This window comes from Anolis sagrei, chromosome 4 (assembly GCF_037176765.1).
Source record: "Anolis sagrei isolate rAnoSag1 chromosome 4, rAnoSag1.mat, whole genome shotgun sequence".
NCBI classification, from domain to species: domain Eukaryota; kingdom Metazoa; phylum Chordata; class Lepidosauria; order Squamata; family Dactyloidae; genus Anolis; species Anolis sagrei.
In genome coordinates, this window is record NC_090024.1 from 135,373,479 (window position 1) to 135,396,547 (window position 23,069).

General features: G+C 43.0%; 1 protein-coding gene across 44 annotated transcripts in view; it reads right to left on the reverse strand.

Moving 5' to 3' along the window:
* LOC132774269 (protocadherin gamma-A4-like) overlaps window positions 1-23,069 on the reverse strand; it is a 393,640-nt gene that overhangs the window by 50,001 nt on the left and 320,570 nt on the right. The window contains exon 1 of one of the 44 annotated variants that reach the window (XM_060774211.2): window positions 5,285-8,076. The exons of the other annotated variants lie outside the window; for them this stretch is intronic. Within the exon in view, the coding sequence (XP_060630194.1) occupies window positions 5,285-7,711 (2,427 nt within the window). The 5' untranslated portion in view covers window positions 7,712-8,076. Of the gene's footprint in view, window positions 1-5,284; window positions 8,077-23,069 lie in introns of those variants that run through there. 44 annotated transcript variants of the gene reach the window in all.

Consider the following 23,069-nt stretch of genomic DNA (forward strand, 5'->3'; position numbering starts at 1 on the left):
AGATGTTCAGATAAACTTTAGTTTGTGATCACTCAGATGCAATCCAAATTTTCTGCTAAAGCTGCTTGCCTTCTTGTTTTATCGCCATCAGCTTCCTGGAAAATCAGAAGGCCAGCTTGGCCCCACTTCATGAGAGGGGAAGCTTAGGCAATTTCTGCAATCCAGAAGTTGGTCAGGACTTCAACAGGATCACCTCTCAAGGCAGCAGGAAACTCCCTAAGAGCCATCTGGATCCATAAGCCTCCTTGGGCTGATCATGGAAATGGGTGGTAATCTGTTCACAACAATGGAACTATAGATAGTTCCTCCAATCTCATTAGCTCTATGGGAAATTTTATCTGGATGGAAATAACATTTTTAGGTTTCTTCCATTTCGCTGTATTTGAGATACTAAATCGTAAAGCTTGGTTTCAGATTCTGCTGTTACACTTGCTCTATATGTCCCTATCTTAACTGTTAAAATGATTTTTTCCTTCCAATTTCATCTTCTCAGTTGTGATCACTGAGGAATATTTCACACAACACTAACTGAAAGTTCTCCATACTTGCTAAATGTTTTAGTAGAAAACCCTTGGTATGTGAAGCTGCTACACACATCAAATTCTGCACATGTGCATTACAGAACAGTTCCAGGATGTATATATTGCACTGATGACTGTAACTATTTTAGGTAAATATATTTTATTTTTTGTTCTGAACAGATTTGTCTTTGTTTTATATATTTTACAGTCAAATGTCTTTTTGCCAGATATCCTGCTGTGCATAATTCTATTTTTTACTAGTGAACAAGAATTAATAATGATTTCTACTGCATTTATGACATCTGGTACAATTCAAGCTAATGGTAGTTATGGGTCAATATATCAAGACACTATTGTCCAATGACAGAACAAACATTTTTTTCCCCATGTTGCTGAACTTATCCATTTTTGTTCATGGCCATTGCTATCCCTTCTGTTATTGGGTACACAGATTATGCAGACAATGGAAAAGATGTCTGCATGGTAATATGGATTTTTAATTAGGGTAAGATGAAAGGAAAGCAGCTCTTAATGTTGAGTAGCCTGACACCTCCAAATATTAATTTAGATATCAACAGTTTAAAACTACAGATTATATCAACTATAAGGGAATTTGTGTATTATTATTATTATTATTATTATTATTATTATTATTATTATTTCCTATATTTATACCCTGCCCTTCTCACCCCTGGGGGAGGACTCAGGGCGGCCTCACAATGAGCACCATATGGTACCATCATAAACATAAAACATTTCAATAAATACATTAAAACATTAAAACAGTTAATTAAATGTATATAGATTTGTTAAAAGGAAATTCTGATCTAATATAACATCTATTAGATACTCTTCTGCCATCAATACGAACAGGGAATGATCAATACCATTTGGCTATAGAACATTCTAGATATACTAAAAGCACAATATTCATGCCTTTAGTCACCCTCCCCCTTTGAGTAAGCAGCTGCAGAACTGCATTCAGTTCACCCAAATGGCGATTCTGGCAGCTATTAACAACTCAGTTTCTCAGTGGCTCCAGCTGCAGTCGGCTTTGATTGCATCTGGCTGGGCCTTTCTGAAAAACTAGACTAGAGCTCTCTTGTGCAACCTCTGGGCATCCTAGGCATTTTTCTGGTTTGCTCCACACACTGAGAGAAAGGCTACCAACACACCCTTAAACAAGTTTCTGCTTCTACCCCCTGCTGTAAGGCAAAATGCATTTATCTATACTGTAGACTTAATCCAGTATAACCGTCATTCCCTCATCCCCAAGGATCTCTAGGAATTATACTTATGGCCTAATTCTCGCTAAGACTGTAAAATAAATCCAGGCTGAACTACTTCAAATTGCAGGTGGGGGCTAGATAGTCCTCCATATCAAGCCAAACCATACACCACACCAGGAATCCTCTTCCTGACCCTTAAATTTCTCCATGCCTCAAGGAAGAGGATTTGTACAGAGCAGTGATATCTCACTATCTGAGACACAACTAGACTCAGGGTTAACCATGTCCGTGGCAAACAGGTTTCTGTGGGGCTTTGTTTTGCTTTGCTTTTTTTTTTTTTTGCAAACTCCCAGGATTCTTTGCAAGATAGCCATGGATGTTAACCAAGTATAAAGTGGGTTTACATTTGTAATGGAGACATATTAGATGTACTATTTCTAGAACCTGGTCTCTTTCACAGAATGTGTTTGTTTCCTGCCTTGTTCCTTACTTCTGATTTCTCTTTGACTCTGTGAATTTAAAGAACTTATCTGCCCCCTTCTCCGTATCATCCTCATTCTGAAGACAAAATGTCTTCAGTGTGATATGCCTGGTGCAATTACATGTTGCAAGCTTCCTCTACAATAAATGGACAACAGAAAAGACACAGAGACTCGAATTTATTGGTAATCCCAACTACAGTTGACTTGTTGAATTAACTGTTGAATGGAAAACACACTACTGAATGGTGAGTCAATACCTAAGTACTGACTACGTAAATATTGGCTCACCATTCAACAGTCAATTCTCCATACAAGATCTCTTCCAGTCAGGACTGTCAAAAGGACTTGGAGTAGAACTTGCTAAGAGGAACATGACACACATAAGTTTACTTTCAGATAAGATTGCATTAACAAGAAGCAATGAATGGACTGCAGGTGAGGACCTGAGTATGATTCTTATAAGAAGTTCCTGCTATTTCGAAAGAAGGCTAGGCACCAAATACATACAGAGAGAGAACTGCTGGGGGTAAGTTGGGGATGGACTGTTCCTGTTCATCCAGAGATGGTACAACCCAGAACCTTATTTGACTGGAGGAAGAAGTTTTTTTGTTCCTAACCAGTCTCAGGGATCTGCTGCAAATGTTCTCTTAAGTGTCATTTTATGCTATTGAAGGCACAAAGAAGCATTCTTGGTGGCAGCTCCCCAGCTGTGGAACTGCCTTTTATGTTCCTTTCCTAGCAAAACCCAGTGAGTCTTCAAGCCCTTGAGGCCTGAGTAACATTGCAAAGAAGGCAAGGGTTTATTTTAAGGGCTATTTTATGGTACTGCATGTCACATTCCATTATTTTTAAGCACCATTACTCACACTGTGCTTCCCAATAACAAAGAAGAATTCAAACAAATGAAACAAACCAGATCTGTTCAACCTGAGAACCTCCAACCTCAACACAACCCACCATCTACCTTGTGTTTTGGTTGCCTGCCTGTGGCTGTAAGACAAAGGAGTTATCAAAAAGCTGGGAAGCTGAAATGCATGACAGGTGGACAGCATTTGTTTCAGTGAGTCATATGTTGAGCAGTCCTGAAATAATAATTATAATAATGGAAAGGCAAAATCCCGAACTCATTGCATTTGTGATTACCTATACAACATTTTTCATCAAACAGAACCATATCCATATGATAAGTGCCTATTTGAAATCACAGCCATAAAAGAATAAGTGGAAATAATGTAAAAATAGCCTAGTCACAAAAATTCTCAGAATGCAAAGCAAGAACCTAACTCTTGAAGTACCTTCATTGTCCCAATTCTCATTTATTCAACTACAATGTTATCTAGGTATCAAGCTAATCCCCTTGTTATTCTTCTCATCACACATTCAATCAAAAAGTAGAAGGCCCTGCTTTCTGACTGGCTTCATCCTAACCTCCTATCCTTTGGGCAGAGTATAAGAAATGCCTTTAAAAAATCCAATTCATTCACAGAAGCTGGAAGCTATGCCAGTGGCAGGATGGGAGGTTGGTGTTTGGAATCCAACTCCCCTTTACACAGGAAGAGCAGGGTATATGTTCATGGGCAACTGATCCTTGAAGAAAAATCTACTGCATCTTGGGTAATCAGTCAACACCACATGGCATATCTGGGAAAAGGCACTTGAGGTCCCAACCAACACTAGCATTCCTACATTTATGTATATCTATACATGTTGCAGACAGCTGCTGCCACTATCATCTTCGATCTTCCAATGTCTTTGGGCCCTAGCCCAGAAGGGTAGCCCTCTGAGCTGGTATATCAGGGCCAGAGCTGGAAAAGTCATCTTTTCATAGAATCATAGAGTTGCAAGAGACCTCGTGGGCCATCCAGTCCAATCCCCTGCCAATAAGCATTCAAAGCACTCCCGACAGATGGCTATCCAACCTCTGTTTAAAAGCCTCCAAAGAAGGAGCCTTCACTACAGTCCAGGGCAGAGAGTTCTGCTGTTGAACAGCTCTCATAGTTAGGAAGTTCTTCCTGATGTTCAGGTGGAATCTCCTTTCCTGTAATTTGAAGCCATTGTTCCGCATCCTTGGCTCCAGGGCAGCAGAAAAACAAACCTGCTCCCTCCTCCCTACGACTTCTCCTCACATATTTATACATGGCTATCATGTTTCCTCTGAGCCTTTTCTTCTAAAGGCTAAACATGCCCAGCTCTCTAAGTCGCTCCTCATGGGGCTTGTTTTCCAGACCCGTGATCATTTTAGTCATCCTTCTCTGGACACATTCCAGCTTGTCAATATCTCCCTTAAACACAGTATTCCAGGTGAGGTATGACTAAGAATCCCCCATTCAGAATGGCGATTAATGACAATTAATAATTGGCATGACAAGTCTCAACAAGTAACTTATCCAAGCTCTGGCCTTGATAGAGCCTTGAAAGGCTTCCTGAGGAAATGAAGATGAAACTGGAGTTTTAAAATCCTTTCTGTTGTCCCATTCTTCCCCATCCCTCTTGGTGATGCATGCCGCCCATGACCACTAACACTTGGGCCAACTCATGAACTACTTTGGCAGACCTTTGGCAGACATATGGCAAGCAGGAGGCCACATTGCCCAGGATCATGTTACACCTTATGCCAGCTCTGTGAAGAGCTGGCATAATACAATGCAAGATCCACACTTTCACCCTTTTTTAAGCCTTTCATGTAGACTAACCCCATTATCTTGCATGCACACACTTGTTTGTGTCACACAGTGTTACTATTTCATTGGTCTGTGGGTAGCTCATGTTCACATTGCTTTGACTTGGCACAGAAAGAACAGCTTGCACTACCAAGTTCATTTAACGTAGGAACAGAAAACACACAAGAAGGTTGGGGGAGGGGAGGCTGCTGTTAATGATGTTGTTAAACTACACACCACCAGGGGGAGACATAAGAAAAGAAGGACAGGTGTTACAGGAACTCTCTCACATTTCCGGGTGAAATATATGTAGTGGTTTGTGTTTAGGTTAAATAGCGCTCAGAGCTGAGCTTTCCGGATGTTACTGAGAAAGGACAACAAGCATACATTACCTCAGAGGGCACTAGAAGTCTGCTATTTGTGCTTATGATCTGGTTATATAGTGCTGGATCACATCTCGTGATAGTACTCTGGCGGCTCCCCATAGGACTGGGAGTAAAGGGCATTTTGTACAGCAGGTCACTCTGGCGCGAGTCAGTAGTGAGGACCTGTTGGTAGAAGTTTGGAGGCGTAAATCCACCCCGCACTGTGTCTATGTGGTTGAAAGGCCCCGGGGTTCTGTAAAGTGAGCTCCTGGAGGCCTTGAATATGTCCTTGGATTGCCTCCACTTGTAGAACTTATAAATGCCCACCCCAACCACGGTGACAAAGAAGGCCACTGAGATCAAGATGACAGCAAGGATTAAATAGAAAGTCAGGTGCTTCTTATTTTGGGGTGTAGTGGAGACAGCAGTGTTGTCTGTCAGGGTCTCCTTAGATGGCTCTGCTACACTTATAGTGAGGGTCACAGTGGTGGAGAGGGCAGGTTCCCCATTGTCTTTTATCAAGATGATTAAAGTTTGCTTGAGGGAATCTTCCTCCTGCAAAGCACGAGCTGTGATTATCTCCCCAGAGTGCAGCCCAACTGTGAAGAGTCCTGGATTAGTGGCCTGAAGGAGTTCATAGGAGAGCCAGGCATTATAACCAGCGTCGGCATCCCAGGCCACAATTTTGGTAACCATGTAGCCAGGGCTGACAGTGGGCGAGATGACTTCCGAAAGGAAGGAACTGTTGTTTGAGGTTGGGTACAAGACTTTGGGTGGATTGTCGTTCTGATCGGTGACAAAAACATTGAGCGTTGTGTTCGTGGCCAAGGGTGGAATGCCGCCATCTCGGACCTGCACCACTAACCGGAATTCCATTGTGTCCTCATGATCCAAGGGCACTAGGACATAAATGGTACCATTCTCCCGGTTGATCGAGAAATACCTGCCCACCAAGTCCCCTGTCGACTTGGGGCTCTCCAAAATGGAGTAAGAAAGGTGGGAATTCCGGTTGAGATCCGGGTCAGAAGCGCTGACATTGAAAATCACGGTCCCGGGACGATTGTTCTCCTCCACGTAGACATCATAGGAGGATTGTGGGAATTTCGGAGGGTTGTCATTTATGTCAGAGACTTTCACTAGGATCTGCTTCTCCACCTTCAGGGGAGGTGAACCCGCATCCTGAGCAGTAACGGTGATGTTATACTCGGAAGCCAGCTCGCGGTCCAAGGGCCCTTTCGTCTGCAAGGTGTAGTAGTTTTTCAAGGAAGAGCTGAGGGCGAAAGGGATGCCCGGAGGGATAAAGCAGTTGACTAGGCCGTTATCTCCAGAGTCCTGGTCCGTGACACTGAGCAACGCAATGACAGTTCCCGGAGCGGCGTCTTCAGGCACCGGACTGTACACCGAGGTCACCGTGATCTCGGGGGCGTTGTCGTTGACGTCCACCACCTCCACCAGGACTTTGCAGTGCGCCACCGCAGGGTTGGCACCTTTGTCCTTGGCCTGGATGGAGATCTCATAGGACTGGGCTTCCTCAAAATCCAGCAGGCCCTCCAGCCTCAGCTCTCCAGTGGTTGAGTCCAAGGCGAAGAGCTGCCGGACCCTGGCTGGGGTGTGGCTGCTGAAGGAGTAGACCAAGTCTCCATTGGGGCCCTCATCGAGGTCGAAGGCCTGCGTGCGGACCACAAGGGCCCCCAAAGGGGCGTCCTCTCGCAGCCGAGCCCGGTAGAGGCTCTGGTTGAAGACGGGCGCGTTGTCGTTGGCGTCCAGCACCTCCACCAGGACCTCCAAGGTGGCCGAGCGCGGGGGGTTGCCTCCGTCCAATGCTGTGAGCGCCAGGCGCACCTCCGCGGTGGCCTCCCGGTCGAGCGCCTGTTCTAGCACCAGCTCGGCGTATTTGGTGCCGTCTCCGCGCGCCTGCACGTCCAGCGCGAAGTGCGCGTTGGGGCTGAGCGCGTAGGTCTGGAGCGCGTTGGGCCCCACATCCGGGTCCTGGGCGCTCTCCAGCGGGAAGCGGGCCCCCGGCCGGACCGACTCGCTGACCTCCAGCCGCATCTGCTTGCTCAGGAAGGCCGGGTCGTTATCGTTGATGTCCTGCACCTCCACCGTGACGCCCACCAGCTCCAGCGGGTTCTCCAGCACCAGCTCCAGGCCCAGCAAACAAGGCGAGAGCCGGCCGCACAACTCCTCGCGGTCGATGCGCTCGCCCACTAACAGCTTCCCGCGGCTCAAGTCGGCCTCGAAGTACTTCCCGCCGCCGCCGCCGGAGACCACGCGCAAGTGGCGGGCCTGCAACTGAGCCAGGTCCAGGCCCAAGTCCAGCAGCACCCCGTCACCCACCGGGGAGCCCCGAGGCAGCTCTTCAGGGAGGGCGTACCGCCGCGGGGATGAGGATGACGAGGAGGCGCCCAGCCACAGCCAAAGGCCCAGCGCCAGCCGCAACCAGGGCCGCTTCATCGCTCCTTCCTCGCTGCTCCTCCGCTAAAAGTTTTCAGCCGGCCCGTCCATGGTTGCTGATACTGCTGCCGCCGCTCTTGCTGCTGCTGCTGCCACTCTTTCTCCTCCGCCTCCGCCTCCTCCGCCCCGCTGCTGCTCCTCCTGCGGGCCCCAGGCTCGGGTGGCGGGGCGTCGGGCCGTGGGGCATGGCGGGCTCGGCGCGGCTCCGCTCCGCCGGCTGCGCTCTCATGGGCTCAACTCGGCGGCGGCGGCGGCGGCGGCAGCGTCCCACTTCTTCTCTCCCCCGCAGCCCCCGCCTCGCATCGCCGGGTCAACAGCGGCGCGTAGAGTCCCGGCCAATAACTGCAGGAGAAGGGCTCCCGCAGGCGGAGAAGGAGGCGGAGAAGCAAGAGGCGAGAGACCAGGCATGGGACCACTTCGGCCCTCCCTCCAAGTGTTTTGGACCTCAACTCCCACCATTCCTCACAGCCTCAGACCCCTTCCTTTGCCCCCTCAGCCGCTTAAGCGGCTGAGGGGGCAAAGGGAGGGGCCTGAGGCTGTGAGGAATGGTGAGAGTTGAAGTCCAAAACACCTGGAAGGAGGGCCGAAGTTGCCCCATAGCTTGAGTGCCCCCCGCGCGCCGCTCCTTCCCAAGTCCAAAGACCCGCCACGCGCCAAGTTTTCCTCACTTTCTCTCCCTCACAGCCGGGCTCCGGCACGCGCCTCAGGCAGCGCGCGGGGGCCGCTGATTGGTCGAGGAGGGGACCGGGCACCTGCCTGGAGGGAGAATCGTCGCCTGTCCTGCTCAACCTGAGCTTTTCTTTTTCTTTTTGGAAGGAGGAATGGGGGGAGCACGCGCGCACACAACTCCGTCCTCGGCGGAGCGCGCGAGCCCCCCTCGCTCCCTCCCTCCTTCCTCTCAATGCCCACTGCAAGTTACCTCAAGAAAGTAAACAAATAATCCACACATGTAGAAAGCCAGGGTGTGAATTTCTGCAGGACCATATGTGGCTGGCAACCCAAAACTTCTGGCCCCATCCACTCAGCTGTATCCAATCCATATTGAACTGGATTATATGGCAGGGTGGACTCAGGGCTCTTCCACACAGCCATTTATTTATTTATTACATTTCTATCCCGCCCTCCCCTCAAGGGGACTCAGGGCAGCCTTACATAAGCATCCGTTGATGCTGTCAGTATATACACCAATAAAATTACAGTTAAAACAATAAAATCCATTTAAAACATTATACAGATTCAACAAATAAATTCAGTAACAATAAATTAACGTGCCAATACACCAAATGCCAAGTCGGGAGAATCCAGTGTCGCAATGTCCAATATAACACACAATATCTGTTTTGTCACAATATAACCCACAATATCGCAATAAATCACAATGTCACAATATAACCCACAATATCCGCTTTGAACTGGGTTACTGAGTTCACATTGTCCTATATCCCACACTGTCCTATATCCCACTGTCCTATATCCCAGCTCAAACCAGGTAATGTGGGATTTTATTCAGCTGTGTGAAAGGGGACCCAGATATTCCAGTACAAGGCAGATATTGAGTCCCCTCTCCTCCCTTCTTCCTCTCAATGCCCACTGCAAGTTACCTCAAGAAAGTAAACAAATAATCCACACATATAGAAGGCAAGGGTGTGAATTCCCTCAGGATCATATGTGGCAATGCAAAACTTCTGGCCCCATCCACACAGATGTATCAAATCCATATTAAACTGGATTATATGGCAGCTTGGACTTAGTGTTTCTTCCACACACCTATACAACTCACAATATCAACTTTGAACTGGGTTATCTGAGTCCATGCTGTCCTATATCCCAGATCAAACCAGTTAAGGTGGGATTTTATTAAGCTGTGTGGAAGGGGACCCAGATATTCCAGTTCAAGGCAGATACTGGACTCCTTCTCCTCCCTCCTTCCTCTCAGGGCCCACTGCAAATTACCTCAATAAAGTAATAATAATTCAAGGAGGGAGAGAAATTTACCCCTTGGGTAAATTTACCCCTTGGGAAAAGGGAGAGAAATTTACCCCTTGGAAGGGAAATTCTCCCCTGAAGGAGTTATTATGGGGGGAAAGGTGTCTCTGCTGAAGCTTTCCCACAATCTTTGTTTCCACAAAAAGCCACATTTTCCAAAATCCAGGTAAGGTGGGATTTTATTCAGCTGTGTGGAAGGGGACCCAGATATTCCAGTTCAAGGCAGATACTGGACTCCTTCTCCTCCCTCCTTCCTCTCAGGGCCCACTGCAAATTACCTCAATAAAGTAATAATAATTCACAAATATAGAAGGCCAGTGTGTGAATTGCTGCGGGGCCTTATGTGGGAACCCACAGCCTCATGCCCCTTCCACACAGCTATGTCCAATCCACATTGGCAGGGTGGATTCAGATATTCAAGTTCAAAACAGATATTGTGGATTATCTGCCTTGATATTCTGAGTTATATGGCTATGTGGAAAGGTCCTCAGAGGATGATTATTATTAGTTTCCCGAACTAAGAAAACCCTTTTGATAGATTCACCTCAGGGTCACCTTAGGCCAGGCATCAGCGAACTTTGGCCCTCCAGGCATTTTGGACTCCAACTCCCACAATTCCTAACAGCCTCAGGTCCTTCCTTCCTTCCCTTTCCGCTTAAGCAGTTGAGGAGGAAAAGGAAAGGGACCGATGTATTGTCGAAGGCTTTCATGGCTGGAATCTCTAGGTTCTTGTGGGTTTTTTCGGGCTATAGAGCCATGTTCTAGAGGCATTTCTCCTGACGTTTCGCCTGCATCTACGGCAAGCATACTCAGAGGTTGTGAGGTCTGTTGGAAGGGACCGAGGTTGTTAGGAATTGTGGAAGTTGGAGGGCCCAAGTTAGCCTGTGCCTACCTTAGGCAGTGTGTCAAAGAATGCTAGTTGCCAGAAGACAGAGGGTCCCCCACAACTATATGGCTATCTTTTCATATATATTTTTTAAAAAAGAAAGTTTTTTTCCCAAAGTGGTAAAAAGATACAATTAACATTACAGTCAGTCCCCGAGTTACAAACAACTCATAGTTAAGAATGGGGTGAGACAACAGAAAAGGGAGAGAAATTTACCCCTTGGAAGGGAAATTCTCCCCTGAAGGAGTTATTATGGGGGGAAAGGTGTCTCTGCTGAAGCTTTCTCACCAATCCTTGTTTCCACAAAAAGCCACATTTTCCAAAATCCAACTATCTCAGGCACAGAAAGTGAGGTGAAATCTTCTGAACAGGAGCACAGACAGCAAAACAAACACCACAGGGGTGTTAACTCTTCCCTAAACAATCCAAAGCTTTTAAAAATGTGTGTGTGTGTGTGTGTGTATTTGGCTGCAGTTACACTTACAAACAATTTCAACTTAAGAACAAATTTACAGAACTGAACCTCTGAAGATGCTGGCCACAGATGCAGGTGAAACATCAGGAGAGAATGCTGCTGGAAAATGGCCACGTGCCCAAAAATCTCAAGGCAACCCAGAACCTATCTTGCTTGTAACCTGTGGACTGCATGTATTGCAATATAAGCGGTCACCCTGGCCAGTCTGCCATTGGCCATGGCACTGCCAGGCAGAGGGAAGCAATTGGGAAGGATGCAGTGGCCACTGCCTGGTCAATGGGACACTCGCCTCACAGCCTCCCTCTCTATGAATGGAGTGCTGGGCATCCTGAAGGGAACAGTTGCATGTCCACTCAACCTTGGCTTTGGAGCAGGCAGAGAAAACAAGGGGCTGCTCACTGACAACTCCATTAGTAAAACACACAAATCCTAGTCAGCGCTCAATAACTTCTGCAATAACTTCTGGAGATTGGGACGTGAATTCTGCTGCAGTGTGGAAACCTAATGAACAAATCTTACCAGGAAAATGTATTAATACTACTACTACTAATAACAATAATAATAATAATAATAATAATAATAATAATAATAATAATGTATTTATATCCCACCTTTCTCCGCATAGGGACACAAGGTGGCTAGTTACACAATCTAATAATAATTTTTAAATACATTTTAATAAAAAAAAAACAGTTAAATAGTGCATGGATATGAAGTTAAAATACAATTTAAGTATAATAAATACACTTAAAATAGCCTTTAAAATTCACAATCCTCCCTCCCCCAGAATCCCACCCACATTTCCCCAGCAGCATGCCCCTCATCCTTCCCCAAATGCCTGCTGGCAGAAGAAAGTCTTGACTAGCAGGGATGGGCCATCCTAGTCTTTCTCAGTTTGGGAGCAGCAACCAAAAAGGCCCTCTGCTGTGTCCCCACCATTTAAGCAAGACCATTTAAGCAAGACAAGTGGTAGGACATAGAGAAGGCCCTTCTCAGTAGATTGCAGATGTCTACCAGGTTCAAAAACCCTGTGATACTTTAGGGTTCACTTTAGGGTTGCCACAGGCAGTGGCAAAGTGGGTCTAAAATATTGATTGCCAGGAGACAAAGAGGGGGAGGGAGTACCCACAACTGTAAGGCTATCGTTTCATTTTTATAAGAAATATATCATTTAAAAAAACCTCAACATAAGTGGGAAAAGAGTACAATTAAAATGATTATTCTAATAGTAGTACAAAGTAAATTTTAGCTGCATACAGTAATAATCTTGGAATTTCTATGATATTTTCAAGCTTCTAAAAGGTAATTAATATACCAGTATTTTTTAATATATTGTCTAATGTTTGGTACAGCTGACACTTGGGTCGGTTCACCACTGGCCATAGGTCAGAAACAGCTTGAAGGTATACAACAACAACAACAACAACAACAACAACAACCACAGCATTCATTCTTTGCAATTCCAGATCAATTGTGTTTTTCAGATTTTTCAGTTTCACTCGTAACTGGACAAACTGGGCACCTACTAAGAATTTCTCTTTGAATGAGGATTGTGTACCAATCAGATCTCTTTTACTGGTTTCGGTCAAAAAAGGATAAAGGCACAATGGTTCTTTCCACTCAGCTGCTCTTCAAAGAGAGGGGAGGGGGAGAGAGGGAGAGGGGGAGAGAGGGAGGGAGAGGGGGAGAGAGGGAGGGAGGGATGGAACAGGTAGAGCCTCCCAGAGGGAGACAGTGGAGGATTTCTTACATATTTCTGGTAGAACATCTCTACACTGCATCTCAACTGAAGTTCCCAGAGTGGCTTACATAATAAGCAAATCCAAGAAACAGAACAGAGATCAATATAAATCAGAACAACAGAATACAAAGTGCCTAAGTAAATGTGGTGTCAACTAAACATTTGGAAAGGGCTGGTGGTGGTGACTAACATGTTTTTATTTTGAAGAAAAAGGAATATAGTTGCACGAGGAGGATCAGCAGTTACCCCTCCTCGTTTTCATAGCCCCTTCTGCAAGGACTGGGAAAAAACTACTGAGGATACAATCTCTTCTTACTCAGCCCGCTTCTTTCCTTCCAATTAAAGTTACCTTTCTAAAGCATCATTTATGAAATATCTGTTCAAGTTCTAAGAGGTATCAAGATCTTAAAAATCAGATAATCAAAATAGCAGGGATGAACTTCAATCTGCATTTTTAATTTATAAAAAAATGAAACATTTGCATCGTAGCAAAAGGACTGAGGCGGAGGAAGACCCTCCCAGCAGGGCAGTCTCCACACATTTGCCTGAAGGAACTGCCTAAATCTGAACAGCAGAGAAGTTCCCCATCCCCTAAAAGTCAAGATGCTGAGTTACATAGTCCTGTTATTTAAGTACCTGAGTCCCAAATTGCACAAGCATTGTTCCTCTTCTATAACAGCAAAAATCCACTCATATGTTACTGGGATTTTTTTTTATCACGAGGAATGTCAGAGCCATTCTCAGTTCCTCTGAAGAGGATCCCACAATTGGGGCACCGCCACAGAGAAGGGCCTCTTCGTAGAAAACTGCAACGAATTCTTGCAGAAGGCCATCTAATGATGATCCTAATGTATCAATAGGTACATACAATCCTTCAGGTCCCCTTGGTCCTAAACTATGAATGCTTTAAAGGTAGAGATCAGCAGTCTGAATAAGACAGGAAAACAAAGTGAGAGGCAAGCTAAGTAACATCATTGTAATGTTATCTACCGCCAATTAGTCATGGAGTTGTCAACTTCTGTAGTAATGGCATTTTCCAAATGGTGTCTTAAGGGCACCTCCACAGGGAATACATAAGCAGTAATCTATCCTGGGACTATAAAGCAGGGAACACTAAGCCTATGCTATTAAATGGAAGCACTGCTTACACCACCATTTGCTACATGGGCTAGAGATACAGAGTGACCAGCTAAGAGGAAGCAGCAATGGGAACTTACAGAATAAGCATGGTCTTCTAACAAGGACAGGGTGCCATTCCCCCCCACTGAGGCCCCATCTACATTGACCATATAATGCAGTTCAATCTGCATTATAATGGCAGTGCAGATGGGGCTGAGTCCATAAGTTCCCTGAGAGAGGCAGTGAATTCACCTCTTGCTTGTCTGAGCTCTTCTGTGGATTGAGCCCTGCCAATTTTATGGTTTTGTTTGCAGTCATTGATCCCTACAAAACAATTCTTTTTGTAGGGACAAATAGCTTATTTTTGTCTTGTTAGCCTAGGAGGAAGAATTAGGTTAATGACTGCTAGAAAAGGCAGTCACTGCTGTTCCTATTTTCTTACTTGCCCCTTCATCCCAGCAATATCTCATAGCTAACACTCTCTTTGGGAGTATTTAAATGATCAGAAGCCTTGGCTTGTTCTCTCCTCTCTCTGAGTAGAATAATGGTGAGAACTGGGTATAGGAGACTACACCGGTGAATATGAGAAAATGAGACAGTTGCTTCTTATATAAGGAGCAACTGCTTGTACATCTCTGTTCACACTTTTGGCACTTTTGGGGATTGAACCTGGCAAGCAAATGGGCAAAGATCTCTCTTTCTGGGTCCAATCTTCCCTGTGTTATGTCCATAGAGAGAATTGCAAGGCAGAACAATAAAGAAACAGAAAGAGAAATACTGGCACACACAAGAGTCCTCTTTTACATTCTGTTCACACAATGGCCAACTAGGTGGGAAGCCTGTCAGCCAGACATGGGTGGAACTGCCCCCTCATCTGCCATTCTAGTTGACAGAGAGACATGTTGCTTCTGGTAACAGAGAGAGTATGTATCCATTCATAATATTGGCCATTGTAGCCCCACTTTCCATATATTTGTCTAGTTCCCCTTTAAAATTGTCCAAAGTTATTTCCAAACAGATTCCTCAAGTGTTTTGCAAAGATATTTTCTAAGTGTTGAGCTACATGTTGTAACTTTGTATCTTAGTATCAGAGAGACAAAAACTTCTCTCTGTCCACTTTCTCCACACTGTGCATAAAGATACACATTTTATTAGCTTTCCCTTACCTACCCTTTTCTGAGTTTATTTTCCAAATATTAGAGCTGTTCTTCACAAGGGGGTTGTTCGAATCCCTGACTTCCTGTCTCCCTTTTGCCCCCTGTCCAGCTCTACAATATAATAAACACAACAACTAAAGTAATATTTTTTCAAAGTCTACTGATTAAAACTGTGCAAAATATGATAGGTGTGGTCACAAACTATAGATTTGTATACAGTCTGTACAATCTAAGCTTATACATTTTTAGTTCTTTTCCAACAAGGAATTTGGAACTTAACAGCAGCTGCGCATTGAGTCAGCGGTACTTGAGTTATCTACCAAAACACTAAACTCCTTTACTTGATCAGTTACTATCAGTTCAGATCATATTACTGTATATTTAAAAGATAGATTTGCTTTCCCAAATTGGCATCACTTTACACCTCATTAAACTGAATATTTTTTCCATTTCCCCATATTAGATCTTTTCAGAGATCTTCTCAATCTGTTTTTATTTTAACAACTTTAGATAAATTGGATTTGCAACAAACCTGACTGCCTCAACATTAACTCCACATTATAAGTTCTTTCCAGTTCAAATTATTGTGGCATGCTCGTGTTCACAACCCTCCACTGTAAAATTTGACCACAGTCCTATTCTATAACCAGTTTAAAGAAAGCTTCTGCATTTATCCCATGACTGCCATGTGTCCTCTTTTGAAAGGAAGCCCACATAAACTATGTCAATCAGGCTACCACTATACAGGTATTTATGGGCATCCTAAAAAAAATCTAAAAGGTTAGAGCAGGGTCCCCAAACTAAGACTTGCAGCTTTGATGTGGCCCTCCAAGGTCATTTACCCAGCTTCTGCCCTAAACTTTAGACTTAGGGTCACCGTAAGTCTGAAACAACTTGAAGGCACACAACATGAACAATCCTAATTAACTGAACAATCTCATCAGCCAGAAGCAGGCCCACACTCTCCATTGAAATACTGATAACATGATATTAAAGATGCAGTATTTGTTTTCTAAAAAAAAATACCCACACTTTTACTTGCGTTTAATAAGTGTAGAAAATTCTATATGAAAAATATAGATTACTTTGAAGCTAGCTCCCCTCTTCATGTCCGGGACAGAGAATATAAAGTTCTTAGTTTACCAGGAAAAAGCCAGAAAGGTAGTATTTTCTATTGGGGAGCTTACTGTCCAGAATAAATACCTCTATTAGGAACTATTCTTTCACAAAATCATAGAAACTAAGTTGTACTGAATTTTAGCATTAATATGACAGCCCTTCTGCATTGCCATACAATATGTATTTTGCTCAAAAATTAATTCACACTGAGTTCTATGGGACTTACCCTCAGCTAACTATATACAGCCAGTCCCTGAGTTACAAACATTCAACTTAGAAATGACACATAGTTAAGAATGGGGGTGAGACAACAGGAAATGAGATAAATTTACCCCAGGAAAGGAAATTTGCTCCTGAAAGAGTTTTCACAGGGAGAAGGTTTATCACCAATCCTTGTTTCTACAACAAGCAAAATTTTTCAAAATGTAATTATCACAGGGAAAGAAAGTGAGGTGAAGTCTTCTGGACAGAGGCACAGACATCAAAACAAACTCTCCCCTATGCTATCCAAAGCTCACCTTTTCTCTCAATCTCTCTCTCTCTCTCTCTCACACACACACATATTGACTGGAGTTTCACTTTAAAATGTGCCTGTTCTGACTTACACATACATTCAACTTAAGAGCAATCCTACAGAACCTATCTTGTTAGTAACTTGGGAACTGCCTATATAGAATTTCAGGATTATGCAGGGGTGAGAATATTCTAAACCAGAGGCGAAGAATTTGCCCAGATCTGAGAACTGCACACACACCTTGTTAGATTTGGGTTGGTCACACCTATCTCCATGCCCTTCCCAAATATATTTTTCCTGTGAGAAAGTCCCTAGGGCAGAATATTTTGGCCCTGCTTCCATAGCAAGGAACAATCAGATGTCACTCCTAGTTTCGGAAAAAAGCCTCTCCCCAAGCTTGAAAGAGGCCAGAGCCTTTCCAGAACATAACAACATGTTTGGTAGTTTGTTGGTCAGTAGCTGAATACAGAAAACTCAAAGCAAGCCAAGGAGAAAACCTTCCTGTAGGAGCCTGTTTGAGGGTCAAAGCAAAGCTTTGAGCAAACAGTACTTACATTATGTTAGGTTTGTTGCCTCCCCCAATCTGAAAAGTAAGGAAAGAAGGCTTTTCTCTTCGAGAAAGCTTAAATGGAATGCCCAATTCACTCAATACCATAACCTCTTGCCACTGTGCAAATAATGCCACCCCCCTCTACACACAGAAGAATGGCTGATGAATATGTGTGAATTAGCTGAGATGTACCAATTGATGGCAATGATCTAATGCCGCTTCTACATTGTTCTATATTCCGGGATCTGATCCCAGATTATCTACTTTGAAATGGATTATATGAGTCTACCGACCCTTCCAGATAGGCCCTATATCCCAGGATCTGATCCCAGATTTTCCGCTTTAAACTGGATTATATGAGTCTGCACTGCCAGATAATCTGGGATAAGCAGATAATCTGGGATCAGATCCTGGGATATAAGGCAGCGTGGAAGAGGTCTAACTGACTCATTTTAAGAAAGACAGGTAGTGAGTGTGAGAGTTGTAGAACAGTTCTTGTTGTTATGTGTTTTGTATGTATTTAGTAGTGTGGGTTTGTATAGCTCAGGATTATTCTTTTAGTTTTGTTGTTATAGTCTAGTTTTGTATATCAAGAAAAAATATTTTTGTTTTGTTTAGGGAGGTGGCTCTTTTTGTATATTTGTACTTCTGCTCTATTGAATAAAAATAATGTAAAATATGTGTTTAGATATAGGGCCCTTCCACACAGCCCTATATCCCAAAATATCAAGGCAGAAAATCTCATAATATCTGCTTTGAATTGGGTTATCTGAGTCCACACTCAGATAATGTGGGATTTCCTGCCTTGATATTCTGGGATATTGGGCTGTGTGGAAGGGCTCCCAGATGTAGTTTGAGTGAACTTTCTGGACTGGAGGGGAGATAGGTGATGGTGAGCAGGCCCGTAGCCAGGATTTTGATTGGGGGGGGGGGAGTTTGCTGGGGGGGGGGCTGAATCTGAGTGAAAGAAGGTCTAGCCTAGCAAACCTTTTGTATCATTACCCCAATACCCATGCATATGGGATATATTGAGTATGGTGATCAGATCATGATATGAATAAACATAACAGTTTAAATAATGCACCAGTAAGGCCTTTTCGCGAACCACCATGAGAATTTCGGGGGGGGGGGGGCTGAAGCCCCCCAAGCCCCCCCCCCCCCGCGGCTACATGCCTGATGGTGAGAGAGCTATTCCACTCTGAAAAAGGAGGAAAAAACTAATTATCCCAACTCCAGTCCCCATAATATTCAAAAGCTCTCCCATCTCTTTATATGTGGAATACTAACTAAAGTACCTGGCTTTTTTTGTGTACATAGAGATTAGAATGTTAGTATAAAAAGTTAATGTGCTTATTAACAATTAATACATTTGAAAGCCTGATTCAATTAAATTTACATTAGAAGAAGGTAATTTAACTATGTTTGTATGAAATGCCATTTATATTTAAGTTAAATGCCTGGAGTAAAAATGTCTCCAGAATGAAGCTGAAATATCCCTTCCATGATTTTATTCTTCTCCAAATCCAGGGTTGCTCCGGTTTTGAATTTGGGAGGGAAGGAAACAACTGCATTATTTTTTTTTGGGGGGGGGGGGGGGAGGGGAATCCTATTACTTAACCACCATACAAACTCTCTTCTTTTGCTACTCCGTCCCTTATGATCTCAGATCTTTAGCCTACTTCTGTCTTTAGTTTACTTATTTCCCTGTGGATCCCAGTGAACATCCCAGGATCAAAAGCTGTAAAACCTAGTTTCATGGAAGAGATGAGGAGCCTTGGTGTGGTGTCTGGTGTAAAACCCAGAGGGACTACCTAGATACAAAGAAGACCAAACTCTCTTTCCACTTGTCTTACCTGTAACATGTGCCTACCTTCAAATCATCTTTCAATTTATGGCAACTCCATGAATTTCATAAGGTTTTCTTAGACAAGAAGTACAGTATTTAGATGTGGTTTTGGCAGTTCCTTCCTCTGAAATATAGCCTACAGCACATTCTAATCTAATTAATAATTTATTTCTGGAATTAGGTTTGTGCTGAAATTCCAAGTTGAGTAAATTATTTTATTTGGAAACAAAAGTAGTTATGTTCCCCTTTTGTTAGAAAATATCCAGCTTAAATTGATATTAGCTGATTTAGTTGGTTTCTTCCACTGCCCTTACAACAGCATTTTAAAGCAAAGTTACACATCTCTTAAAATTAGGTAAACTGAACTTGTCATGTCTAAATGTAGTCATTGACTCAGACTCCTAATACCTGCTGAAGGAGGGGCCTACTCACTCCAAGCCCCTGAGTAGCAACATCATAAAGTGTGTGTGTATGTATGTATGTATGCATGCATGCATGCAGCCCTATAATAGTGCCTCTTAAATGACTCCTCTAATCTGTTTTGGTCTGTACAAACTGCAAAACCATTTACTGAATAGGGAACTCCCTCACCTGGTGAATGAATATACCACTGGAGGCTTCAAATGTCCAAAGTTAATTAAAATTAATAAATTCATTCTAAAAAATTAAAAAGCCTCCAAAGGCATAGACCTAGGGTTCCTTTAGTATGCATACTAAGTTTCACACATTAGGTTTCAGGGTCTTGGCAGTATGTTTCTCTAGACAACACACATATTTTTCTTCTATTATTATAGAAATAACATGAAGTACAGTCAGCCTTTGACATTTGCAGATTTGATTATTCGTGGATTAAAATGTTTCCCCACTTTTGTGGGGACCCTGTGTCCCTAGCCCTAGAAAATATGGTGGGCTGATGTTAAGGATCACGGTGCAGAACATCTTTGTCCTGTTAACTGTACTCACTACATTTTTCACTGCCAAAGAATCATTAAAGGAAACACAGAATTCCCCCAGGCAGGAAACAGCCATTCAATGCTAATCAAGGTGGCCATTGCAACATTCACACTTGCCTCAAGCAGACAAGAGTTCTCCCATCCTGGATGTTCCACAGATATATAAACCTCACTTGCCTAGTTTCCAACTAATCTCACAACTTCTGAGGATGCCTGCCAAAGATGTGGGTGACATGTCAGGAGAGAATGCTTCTGGAACATGGCCATGCAGCCCGAAAAACTCACAGCAACCCAAACTCAGAATGTTTAGGTTCCTTCCATTCTCCTTCACCCCAAATCTAAAAGATCAAAAATGGTGCTATTGTAGGCAGAACTGAGAGTTAGATCTTTCATGTTTACAATTAAACTCCAGAACATCATGTTCTAGAGTTTTTTCCAATGATGCGGCCACTTTCTGCGTGCAACTCATTAACCTGCACAGCTCAATGATTTATATTTAATGTTACAATAATGTGTTATTTTTCTCTTTACTGAAATAAATGTATGTTTCTCTGTATGACAGAAAATAGTTATTTTGACCTCCAGTGAAAACTAGTATTCTAAATACATGCTGTGCCTTCTCCTAGTCCAGTAAGCCTAGTTTTCAATGCTATCCAGTAAGCCTAGTTTTCAATTCCTTCCATTGCGTGCTAAGAAAAATTGATAGAATCTTGTCTTCTGCTAAATGTATTGTAATAATATCAACAGTCACCACCATCTTTTGATGTGGTATGTTGCAGCTGCAGGATTTAGCATCACATAGCTGCCACGATCTCTCAAGTTCCAAATTGCCAGGAACCAAGTTGTTAAGACCAATACTCTTAGCATTTACTTTAATCAGACAATACTAATATGGCCCACCAGTGACACTAAATTTCTATGGTGGTGGAATTCCATGCTCCTGTGAGGCAAGAGGCTATGCTGATCTCTCACATCAGATAGGCTTTTGCTGAGGAGCCAGACTAAATGTTCCCTATAACTATGGAGCAGCAGGACTAAAAAGTGACACTGGTGTAGAATCTCTGAGAGAACCGCAATGGCATCATAGCTAACACCCATTACTACTGCACAGGGAGAGGTATGGTAAACATCTTTTCAATATCTTTTATCATGAAAAACTCTTAGAAAATTATTTCTTGATTTAAAGTGTTGGCATGCTGGCTGATATCCGAACAGGGGATGGGCCAGAAATGTCACTGTCTTGGTCCTTTTGTTACTGGCTGCTACTTCCCGGCAGATGTCAGTTGTGTAACACTGGCTAAATAGTTTTCTAAGATCTACAGCAGGGGTCCAGGGGCTGGATATGGCCCTCCAAGGTCATTTACCCAGCCATCGCTCAGGGTCAACCTAAGTCTGAAACAACTTGAAAGCACACAACAACAACAACAATCCTATCTCATCAGCCAAAAACAGGCCCACACTTCTCATTGAAATACTAATAAGTTTATATTTGTTAAAATTGTTCTTCGTTTTAATTATTGTATTGTTAATTGTTTTTGCAGTACAAATAAGATATGTGTAGTGTGCATAGGAATTTATTCATGCTTTTTTCAAATTATAATCTGGCCCTCCAACAGTTTGAGGGACTGTGACCTGGCCCTCTGTTTAAAAAGTTTGAGGACCTCTGATCTACAGAGATACTCACAGGAACACCTCTGTGAGTGAGAGTCCAAAAATGGCAGGCTACAACCCGGAACCTCAAGCCATGGCTGACACCGAATGAGAAACTCCATCCTGGGCACACAGAAGACTAGGTGACTTGGAAGGCACTAAACAGACTGTGCTCTGGCACCATGAGATGCAAAGCCAACCTTAAGAAATGGGGCAACAACATGCAAGTGTGGAGAAGAGCAAACCACAAACCACCTATTACAATGCAGCCTGAGCCCTGCCACATGCACAGTGGAGGACCTTCTTATAATAACACCAGAGGCACTCCAAGTGGCTAGGTACTGGTAAAGGGCATCTAGTATAATGCCAAGTTTTTAAAATGATGTGTTTTTAAAATACATTACAACTGTACCCTCAGTTCACTTCTGATATGATAAATAAATATCATGAAAATGTATTATGAGATATTCCAAAATGAAATAGTGCCAGAAGATGAGATCTTAGGTCAGATAGCACTCAATTAGCTACTGTGTTGCAACAGAGGACAACTATGAATATTTCAATCCCCCCAAAAACAGAGATACTGGTTATTGCAGTAGCCTCAGGACAATTGCAATTTTACTCAATATTCTACAACAAACATGTCTATTATATATGGAGCAAGAAATTCCAAAGTGTGGTTTAGGAAAGATAGAGGTATTAGGGTTCATATTGCAAACATATGTTGGTTAACAAAATGCATAAAAGAAAACCAGCCTGAGTTTTGTATACTATAACAAAGCTTTTGATTTTACATAATTTATGAAAAACTATGGATCACTCTTAAAGAAGTGGATGTGCCACAACATTGATTGTCTTGATGTGTAACTTGTACTTAGGATAAGAGGTTACTGTTATGTTAAAATATAGAGGAATGGAATAATAATAATAATAATAATAATAATAATAATAATAATAATAATAAATACATTTTATTTGTTACCAGCTTCTCCCAACAGATTGAGGGGTGTACAATAAAGTATGTATGAATGGTTTGTAATTGGTAAGAGCATCAGGCAAGGCTGCATTTATCATTTCACTTATTTAACTTGTAGACTTAATTTATAATGTGTAAAGAAGGCTTAGACTAAGAGGAAGGAAGCATGAAAAATGGAAGAAGGGAATCACCAATTTAAAATGACATTAATACTAGCAAAAAATAGCAAACACTTGGAATGATTACTGAAGGAAGTCAAAGAAGAAAGTACATGGTAGGTATAGATCTGAACATTAAAAAAGTTATGACCACATCTAATTTATATAAGTTTAATGTAGATGATGAAGACAGTGAAATACTTCAATATTTTCATACTCTGATTCAGT